Source organism: Salmo salar, chromosome 09, assembly GCF_965601325.2.
Source record: "Salmo salar chromosome 09, fSalSal1, whole genome shotgun sequence".
NCBI classification, from domain to species: domain Eukaryota; kingdom Metazoa; phylum Chordata; class Actinopteri; order Salmoniformes; family Salmonidae; genus Salmo; species Salmo salar.
This window is the reverse complement of record NC_138299.1, coordinates 110,751,383-110,762,105: the sequence shown is the minus strand read 5'-3', so window position 1 is coordinate 110,762,105 and position 10,723 is coordinate 110,751,383. Positions and strand designations below refer to the sequence as shown.

Below are 10,723 nucleotides of genomic sequence, written 5' to 3'. Positions count from 1 at the left end.
CCTCTTGAACTGAGCCAGGCAGTGTCTATCTGACGGACAGCGACAACAAGATGGCCATATTCTGCCTACAAAACAGAGGGGCGGGGGGGGGGGGGGGGGGGGGTTGAAGGTCACTGAAAGCATTTATTTATCTCCCTTCTGAAGGAAGGGAGAAAATACACAACTCAGCCTAGCAAGGTTCACTGAGAAAATACACGACTCAGCCTAGCAAGGTTCACTGAGATAATACACAACTCAGTCCAGCAAGGTTCACTGAGATAATACACAACTCAGCCTAGCAAGGTTCACTGAGATAATACACGACTCAGCCTAGCAAGGTTCACTGAGATAATACACAACTCAGTCCAGCAAGGTTCACTGAGATAATACACAACTCAGCCTAGCAAGGTTCACTGAGATAATACACAACTCAGCCTAGCAAGGTTCACTGAGATAATACACAACTCAGTCCAGCAAAGTTCACTGAAATAATACACAAACAAAATAAAGTTCCCACGAAAAGATAAAACTGTATTAAAGGCTTCATATTTTTTCTGACAAAAACTGAAACAACCAGGAAAGAAAAAACAAAGCAGAAACAAACAGCCATGGTAGTTTGTTTCAAATCTCAATAAAGCTGGACACAATCACTCAACACGTAGTTTGTAAAGAAGAACTACAAGAGTGTTTCTCATGCAAAAGGAAGTGGGGGAGTCTGGGTAATGTAGTCATCATGCAGCTCTAGCATTGCAGCATCAGTGGTGCTGGGGGGAAGAGGGGGGCACTGAGCAGGTAGTGGGGGGGAGGGGGGTCTGAGCAGGTAGTGGAGGGAGACAGGGGGGTGGGAGGAGGAAGGGGGGCTGAGCAGGTAGTGGAGGGAGAGAGGGGTTGGGAGGAGGAAGGGGGGCTGAGCAGGTAGTGGAGGGAGATAGGGGGATGGGAGGAGGAAGGGGGTCTGAGCAGGTAGTGGAGGAAGAGAGGGGGTGGGAGGAGGAAGGGGGACTGAGCAGGTAGTGGAGGGAGATAGGGGGGTGGGAGGAGGAAGGGGGGCTGAGCAGGTAGTGGAGGGAGAGAGGGGGGTAGAAGGAGGAAGGGGGGCTGAGCAGGTAGTGAGGGGGTTGGGAGGATGAGGAGGAGGGGGGTTGGGAGTGGGGGTGGTAGGGCAACAGCAGCAGATAACAAAATATTACCTCAGTTTCTCAAAAGAGGCCATGAGAGCCAAGTCCTTGTTTGGGTTCCTCTCCGCTCCCCCTCGCTTGCCCTTCACAGTCTCCATGTTTGGGAACTTGGCACTGGTCTTGTGACGATACAGTTTTTTGTGCGCGGGGCCTGGGCTAATAGAGATGGGTTTGTCGAACATGTTGCAGCCCAGAGCGAGCTGGGGGAAGATGGGGTGGGAGGTGTTAAACTTTGCCTGGTTCTTTCCCACCTTGCACTTGGCCTTCCTGCCCCGTCCGACCCCCACGGAGCCTGCTCCCTTCTTGCCCCCCCTCCCCTGGAGGATGTGGAGGGTCTTCATGTTGAGGCTGTTGGCGTCAGGCGTCAGGCCGCCCTCCAGCGGGTCCCACAGAGGCTCCATGGACTCCATCATGAACCTCTGGACCTCCGCCATGCCGGACACAATGTTGGAGAGGATGTTAGATGGCTCCTCAAACTCGTGCTGCTCCTCCCCTTCCCCCAGGCTGGTGTTCCCTTCCGACCAGCCCCTAGGCCCGGTGCTGCTACCAGACCAGTCCCCAGTGCTACCGTGGCTGTGGGGCTGAAGGTTCCCCCCTGCCTGCGCCTGGCCCTTGGCAGCCATCCCCTCCAGCATGGCTTTGATCTTCGTAGAGGAGCGGCTCTGTCTAGGCATCTTCACCTTCTCTGTCTTGGATGCTCTGGGGGCCCGGCCTTTCTTAGGCCCCTGCTGTCCCCCTGCTGTAGCCTGTTTATAACCTGCTTTCCTCTTAGAGCGGGTGTTCTTTCCCCCCTGCTCCTCCCCCTCTCCGTTGAATGAGGGGTGAATCTGGAACTGCCGCCCCTCCACCCCGTGTTGCTCCGCCTGCTGCATGATGTCACAGTTCCACTTCGCCTCCCTGCTGATGTCACATCCTGTCACATGATCCTGGTACTCCGGGGCTTTGCCTCCTGTCCTCATCTCCCACACCGTCACCTGGGGGGAGAGGTTGGGGGTCTCCGGGGGCGACAGCTCGGACAGGGAGGAGTGTCTGAACTTGTCGGGTGTGAAGTTGGAGATGTCGAGGAGGTCTGAGGACTCTCTGAGGGGGGTGATGGGGTGACCCATGTTCTCCAGGCTCTCTTGGAACAACACCGTGGGGCTGCAGTGCTGCAGGTAGCTGTCTCTCCTCTCCTCCGTCTCCCCTCCTACCTCACGCTGTTCCCTACAGCTGCAGGACTGGAGGCTCTGAGAGCTATAATTGGAGGAGCAGGCAGACAAGGAGCCCACAGAGTCATAGCTGATTAGACATCCATGGTCTGAACAGAGAGAGCCTCTCTGGTACTGCACCTGCCCCAGACCGACAACTGACTGACACACCTGCAGCTCCTGTAGCTCCACCCCCGACCCTGGCTGCAGCCCCATCCCGTCATCCTCTACAAGGTAACTCTTCTCGTACAGCAGTCTGTCAGTCTCTGATCCCTGCTGGCTGTAGTCCGACCCAGACCCTGACCGAGACCCAGGCAGGCCGTCCGACAAGGGCAGGAACCCGCTGGAGAGGAGAGTGGTGTTGGGGCCGAAGCCCCCCTGGCTGTGGGGGTAGCTGGGGCAGAGATGGGGCTGGTGGTTCCACATGGAGGGGGGGAAGCTGGGACAGTTTTGGTGGGATTGTTGGAGCTCTGGCTCGGAGGGAGGGGAGAGGACACAGCTCTGGACTAGCTGCAGGGAGGCAAACTGTTTCTCCTCTAGAGAGAGACCCAGGGGATAGTTCTGCCTGGGGGTCTGTTTCTCCTCTAGAGAGAGACCCAGGGGATAGTGCTGGCTGGGGGTCTGTTTCTCCTCTAGAGAGAGACCCAGGGGATAGTGCTGGCTGGGAGGCTGCTGGGGGTAGTAGGTGATACCTGCCCCTCTGGAGGAGTCTGAGGCATCTAGTAGGGTCTGCAGGTACCCCCCTGGGATCACTGACACCCCTTCCTCCCTCTCCCCAGAAGGTACAGCTTGGTCAGAGGAGCAAGAGGAGGAGACGCAGGAGGAGGAGGTGAAGGGGAATGTCTGCTGGTTGGTGGGATCCAGGGAGGAGAAAGTGGGACTGGGTGTGTTAGAGCTGATGTCTGCCACTCTTATGCTGCCAGCAGGCTCCTGGTTGGTTAACACCCCAGCATCAGCAGCAGTACAGGCATCCGCCGCTCCATTCATCACGCTCCCCCCCTCCGCTCTTCTACCTGCTCCTCCCTCTTTCATTGTCTTGTTACTGCTCAGCCTGGCTTGGCTCTTGAATTTTCTTATCCTCCCTGTTTTCCCTCCTCCCATCCTCCTCCCATCCCTCTCCTCTCTCTCCTGGGTGCGGCTCCTCTTGGCTGTTCCGGTGTGTGTGATGTTCTGTGGTTCTAACGTTGCTCTTCCCCCTCCCCCCTCCTCTGTAGTAACAGCCTGATCAGAGACAGAGGGGGTAGAACCCAAGTCCTGTGCTGCTGCTGATCCCTCGTCTGTCTGGGGGATCCTCTGGACACACAGCCTGTTGGCTATCTTGTATTTCCGTTTGGGGTGCATGGAACTAAAAGGGCGTTGGCGGTGACGGCGCCTGTTCAGATGCTGTTTATCTCTGGACGCCAGCCGCAGCTGCTCCTCCCTCCTCCTCTCCTGCCAGAAGTCTTTCAGTGGAGACAGAGAGGAGTAGTGGCTCTCCGCGGCGGCGTCCAGGCTCACGGCAGCGTCCCCGGCAGGGTCCAGCCTGCCCAGATTCACAGACATGTGTCTCTGCCCTTTGAAGCGGTTGATGATTATGTACTTGATGATGACTGGCGGCTCATTCTGGGAGAATTTCCATCTCTTCTTGGGGCACCAGTCCACATCCTCCTCCCTCTGTCCCGCCGGAACCTTCTCTCTCTTCTCCATGGCGATTCTCTCGGTCTTCTCGTGGCTGCCGATGGAGTCGACTTCGTATAGGTAGTCGTCACTGTAGCGGACCTTCCTTTTGGAGCGCAGGCCGTAGTTCAGAGGATTAGAGGGGCTGAGGAGTCTCCTGGAAGCCTGGGGCACACTTCCTCCTCCTCCTCCTCCCCTCCTCTGGCCCGGCTGCGCCTCCTGCTGCGACTCCTGCAGGGTGTCCGAGAAGGTGCAGGAGGAGTCGTCGCTGTACTCCGCGTACTCCTCGGCAGGGTTTCTGAACTCCAGCAGGTAGTTGACAGAGGAGGGGGAGGAGAGGGGTGAACCCTGGGACCCCTGAGACCCCACTAGGGGGCTAACACCTCCCCCCTCATCCCCCACCTTCCCACCCTCCTCCCCCACCACTAGGCTCAGCTCCTCAGCTTTACCCTCCTCCCTTGTCCTCCTCCCCCTTCCTCCTCCTCCATCCTCCCTCTTGGCACAGTTGACCAGGACAGAGGGGAAGAAGTTAAACTGTGTGTCCTCCTGCAGAACGTTGGTCTTCTCTCTCATGTTGTCCTGGAAGGATTCGTAGCGGATCTTTAGAGAACACATGTCGCTGCTCAGAGCTGAGTCCTCGTCGTCGTCGTCAAACAGGTTGTCAACGTCGTCCTCGGAGAACAGGTTGACTGACAGGTCGGTCTTAGAACACAGGTCCAACAGCTCCATCTTGGACTCACTGATAAACGACTCGAAGTAACCCCAGTCCTGACCCGCATTGGCCAGAAGGACCTCCTCACTGCTGACCTTGTCCGATAGCAGCACCTCCTCCACTTTCACTTTGTCCAATAAGAGGACCTCCTCTCTGTTCACCTTGTCCAATAGCAACACTTCCTCCCCGGGGACCTTGTCCAATAGCAGCACCCCCTCCCCGTTCACTTTGTCCAATAGCAACACTTCCTCCCCGGGGACCTTGTCCAATAGCAGCACCTCCTCCCCGTTCACTTTGTCCAATAGCAACACTTCCTCCCCGGGGACCTTGTCCAATAGCAGCATTTCCTCCACATTCACTTTGTCCAATAGGAGGCCCTCATACAGATTCTTGGTCGTGGGATCCTCTGCCTCTCTCTTCTCTCTGTTGTCTCCTGTCTTGTCGTTAGCGGTAGCGAGGGCGGTGGCGTGGCAGGTTTTGGTCATGGAGAAGCTGAGAAGCTGGTCTGACAGGAGCGGCTCCTCGAGGACCTTCATGACCTCTCCAGCCTGGCTCAGACATGGCATATTGATGCTGCTGATGTCAGAGATAGGGCAGGAAGTGGCCTCCAAGTCCTGGTGGCTTACCAGCCCCACCTCGCGGTCAAGGTCGGGAGTCGTGGGGCCGGGGTCATGGATAGGAGTGGGGTCATGGATAGGGGCAGGGTCCCGGGTCTCGATGAAGCACCCAAGGCAGGTGGGCGTGGCCTGTAGAAGACACTCCTCTGTCAGATAGGACACATCCCCCAACTCCATCATGGTGGGGGGGGGGGGGGTGAGGCAGGGGTCAGGCAGGGGCAGACAAAAGCAGGGTTCAGGCAGGGGTGAGGCACAGGCAGGGGGCAGTCAGGGGTCAGGCAGGGGGAGGCAAGAGCAGGGTTCAGACAGGGTTCTGGCAGGGGCAGGGGGGAGGCAGGGCAGGTGGGAGGCAGGGCAGGGGGAGGCAGGGGCAAGGGCAGGGACTCAGAAATGCACGACTGCAGGGGGGGAGGGGAGAGGGAGCTGTGAGGAGAGACTGGGAGCTGGGCCAATCTCTGCAGCAGGTGGAGGAAGAGGAGGAAGAGGGGAGGAGAATAGGATGGAGGTAGAGATAAAGGGAGAACGGCAACATGGATGGCTCCACCACACAGCCTCAGGTCTCCTCTCTGCTGACACAACACTCCTGGGGGACAGAACAGAAACAACAGTCTCAGAATCAGTAACCAGAAGGACACATTCTGACAGAACAGGAAACAACAGAGAGACAACATCAGTCTTCAGATAGATTCAGACAGAACAGAGAGACATCATCAGTCTTCAGACAGATTCAGACAGAACAGAAAACAACAGAGAGACAACATCAGTCTTCAGACAGAACAGAAACAACAGAGAGACAACATCAGTCTTCAGACACAACAGAAAAAAACAGAGAGACATCACTCTTCAGACAGATTCAGACAGAACAGAAGACAACATCAGTCTTCAGACAGATTCAGACAGAACAGAAACAACAGGGAAACAACATCAGTCTTCAGACAGAACAGAAAACAACAGAGAGACATCAGTCTTCAGACAGATTCAGACAGAACAGAGAGACAACATCAGTCTTCGGACAGATTTAGACAGAACAAAAACAACAGGGAGACAACATCAGTCTTCAGATAGATTCAGACAGAACAGAGAGACAACATCAGCCTTTAGACAGATTCAGACAGAACAGAAAACAACAGAGACAACATCAGTCTTCAGACAGATTCAGACAGAACAGAAAACAACAGGGTGACAACATCAGTCTTCAGCTCTCAGGTAACAATATTCATCATCATGCCAGCCTGTTTGACTCAACCATCACAGTTACATCTGCAATCATCACCCAGCTAACAACACATGTTCCCACTACTTTAAAGAATGCATTAGGTCATTAAATAACCTTAAGATAGGAATGTTCCTGTGATGTGCAAGGAATGTTTCCAAGAGACCATCCCCTTAATGTCAAATAGGTCTTAGCCAAAACGTGGTTAGCGTGTTTTGAGAATTTAAGATATTAACGTTCAAGACGCGTCTCATGGGAAAGAGCATTCATGTGGCCTCACATCCCACAAAACAGAAGACGGTGACCACTGTCCCAATAAGGGATATCTCTAGACATGCTTAATGGGCCATTGAGTTAGGAGGGAATGAAATGAAAGGACATTTAGTCAGCAGGAGATGAGGTGAGAGGATAATGAGTCAGGAGGAGATGAGAGGATAATGAGTCAGGAGGAGATGAGAGGATAATGAGTCAGGAGGAGACGAGAGGATAATGAGTCAGGAGGAGACGAGAGGATAATGAGTTAGGAGGAGATGAGAGGACAATGAGTCAGGAGGAGGTGAGAGGATAATGAGTCAGGAGGAGATGAGAAGACATTGAGTCATGAGGAGATGAGATGAGAGGACATTGAGTCAGGAGGAGATGCGATGAGAGAACATTGAGTCAGGGGGAGATGAGATGAGAGGACATTGAGTCAGGAGGAGATGAGATGAGAGGACATTGAGTCAGGAGGAGATGAGAGGACATTGAGTCAGGAGGAGATGAGATGAGAGGACATTGAGTCAGGAAGAGATGAGATTAATGGAAATTGAGTCAGGATAAGATAACAGGACATTGAGTCAGGAAGAGATGAGATGAAAGGACATTGAGTAAGGAGGAGGTGAGAGGACATTTAGTCAGGAGGAGATGAGACGAGAGGATATTCAGTCAGGAGAAGATGAGATGAGAGGAGAGGACATTGAGTCATGAGAAGATGAGATGAGAGGACATTGTCAGGAAATTAGTTAAGAGGACATTGCATCAGAAGGAGATGAGAGGACATTGAGTCAGGAAGAGATGAGATGTGTGTTTTGTCTTCTGTAATGTTCCCATTGGAGAAAAAGCGAACAGCTAATTACCATAACCAATGTGTTTTGTCTTCTGTAATGTTCCCATTGGAGAAAAAGCGAACAGTTAATTACCATAAACCAATGTGTTCTGTTTCCTGTAAGGTTCCTATAGGAGGAGGAGGGAACAGCAAATTACCATAACCAATGTGTTCTGTTTCCTGTAAGGTTCCAATAGGAGGAGGAGGGAACAGCTAATTACCATAACCAATGTGTTCTGTTTCCTGTAAGGTTCCTATAGGAGGAGGAGGGAACAGCTCATTACCATAACCAATGTGTTCTGCTTCCTGTAAGGTTCCTATAGGAGGAGGAGGGAACAGCTAATTACCATAACTAATGTGTTCTGTTTCCTGTAAGGTTACTATAGGAGGAGGAGGGAACAGCTAATTACCATAACCAATGTGTTCTGTTTCCTGTAAGGTTCCTATAGGAGGAGGAGGGAACAGCTAATTACCATAACCAATGTGTTCTGTTTCCTGTAAGGTTCCTATAGGAGGAGGAGGGAACAGCTAATTACCATAACCAATGTGTTCTGTTTCCTGTAAGGTTCCTATAGGTTAACAACCATGAGAGGAACTAAATGAGGCTAAAAATAGAATAGTGGCTTTCCGTTTCCATGGTGATCTCTTTCTCTCTCTCTGTGCTACTCTTTGTGTACTTTATTGGTGTTGTGTGTGTGTGTGGTGTGTGTGTTTGTTAGCAGTGCTTAAGTTTATATTGGGAGTGTAACTGTAATGTGATTAGTGTGTCACTGAGTGATAGTTCCAGTCCTGAGGAATGCTTTGATGTCACTTTCAGACTTTCAGTTGACAATAATCACAGAGTGTGTGTGTGTGTGTGTGTGTGTGTGTGTGTGTGTGTGGTGTGTGGTGTGTATGTGTGTGTGTGTGTGTGGTGTGTGTATGTGTGTGGGGTGTGTGTCAGTGTAACCTACGTACTGCAAGATACTACTCAATCTACACTACATCACCAAAAGTATGTGGACACTCCTTCAAATTAGTGGATTTGGCTATTTTAGCCACACCCGTGGCTGACAAGTGTATAAAAATCGAACACACAGTCATTCATCTCTATAGACAAACATTGGCAGTAGAATGCCCTTACTGAAGATCTCAGTAATTTTCAATGTGGTACCGTCACAGGATGCCACCTTTCCAACATGTCAGTTTGTCAACTGTAAGGGATGTTATTGTGAAGTGGAAACGTCTAGGAGCAACAGCGGCTCAGCCGCAAAGTGGTAGGCCACAGAAGCTCACAGAACGGGACCGCTAAGTGCTGAAGCGCATAGCGCGTAAAAATTGTCTGTCCTCGGTTGCAACACTCAATGCTGAGATCCAAACTGCCTCTGGTGGCAGCGTCAGCACAAGAACTGCTTGTCGGGAGCTTCATGAAAAGGGTTTCCATGGTCGAACAGCTGCACACAAGCCTAAAATCACCATGCGCAATGCCAAGCGTCAGCTGGAGTGGTGTAAAGCTCACCGCCATTGGACTCTGGAGCAGTGGAAACGCTTTCTCTGAAGTGATGGCAGTCCGAAGAACGCTACCGGCCCGAATGCATAGAACCAAGTGTAAAGTTTGGTGGATGAGGAATAATGGTCTGGGGCCATTTTTCATGGTTCAGGGCTAGGATCCTTAGTTCCAGGGAAAGGGACATCTTAACGCTACAGCATACAATGACATTCTAGATGATTCTGTGCTTCCAACTTTTTGGCAAACAAACTTCAGAAGTTAATGCTAAACACGGCTGCTAGAATCTTGACTAGAACAAAAACATTTATCATATTACTCCAGTGCTTGCCTCTCTACACTGGCTTCCTGTTAAGGCTAGGACTGATTTCAAGGTTTTACTGTTAACCTACAAAGCATTACATGGGCTTTTCCTACAGTGAGGGAAAAAAGTATTTGATCCCCTGCTGATTTTGTAGGTTTGCCCACTGACAAAGAAATGATCAGTCTATAATTTGAATCCCTCCTGAGATGTGTGCAAACCTGGTGGCCAACTACAAGAAATGTCTGACCTCTGTGATTGCCAACAAGGATTTTGCCACCAAGTACTAAGTCATGTTTTGCAGAGGGGTCAAATACTTATTTCCCTCATTAAAATGCAAATCAATTTATAACATTTTTGACATGCGTTTTTCTGGATTTTTTGGTTGTTATTCTTTCTCTCACTGTTCAAATAAACCTACCATTAAAATTATAGACTGATAATTTCTTTGTAAGTGGGCAAACGTACAAAATCAGCAGGGGATCAAATGCTTTTTCCCCTGTACCTATCTTTCCAATTTGGTCCTGCCGTACATACCTACACGTACGCTACGGTCAGAAGACGCAGGCCTCCTAATTGTCCCTAGAATTTCTAAGCAAACAGCTGGAGGCAGGGCTTTCTCCTGTAGAGCTCCATTTTTATGGAATGGTTTGCCTACCCATGTGAGAGACGCAGACTCAGTCTCGACCTTTAAGTCTTTACTGAAGACTAATTTCTTCAGTAGGTCCTATGATTGAGTGTAGTCTGTCCCAGGGGTATGAAGTTGAACGGCAAGGCGCTGGAGCAACAAACTGCCTTTGCTGTCTCTGGCTGGCACTCCTCTCTCCACTGGGATTCTCTGCCTCTAACCCTATTACGGGGGCCGAGTCACTGGCTTACTGGTGTTCTTCCATGCCGTCCCTAGGAGGGGTGCATCACTTGAGTGGGTTGAATCACTAACGTAATCTTCCTGTTCGGTTTTGCGCCCACTTGGGCCTGTGCGATGGAGGAGATCTTCGTGGGCTGTACTCAGCCTTGTCTCAGGGTAGTAAGTTGGTGGTCTGTAGATATCCCTCTAGTGGTGTGGGGGTTATACTCAGCCTTGTCTCAGGGTAGTAAGTTGGTGGTCTGTTGAGATCCCTCTAGTGGTGTGGGGGCTGTGCTTTGGCAAAGTGGGTGGGGTTATATCCTGCCTGTTTGGCCCTGTCCGGGTGTATCGTCGGACGGGGCCACAGTGTCTCCTGACCCCTCCTGTAAAAAGGGCTTCATTGATTGAAACAATATAGCCTAAATAATTCATTTTAGTTCCTTCTTAGGCCCCCTGTCTGGCT

At 51.5% G+C, this 10,723-nt stretch overlaps 1 protein-coding gene across 1 annotated transcript in view; it reads right to left on the bottom strand.

Moving 5' to 3' along the window:
* Positions 1-1,067: 1,067 nt before the first annotated feature.
* LOC106612319 (neurite extension and migration factor) overlaps positions 1,068-10,723 on the bottom strand; it is a 111,972-nt gene continuing 102,316 nt past the window's right edge. Inside the window, exon 2 of the mRNA XM_014213365.3 lies at positions 1,068-5,912. Within this exon, the coding sequence (XP_014068840.3) occupies positions 1,166-5,509 (4,344 nt within the window). The 5' untranslated portion in view covers positions 5,510-5,912 and the 3' untranslated portion in view covers positions 1,068-1,165. The remainder of the gene's footprint in view (positions 5,913-10,723) is intronic.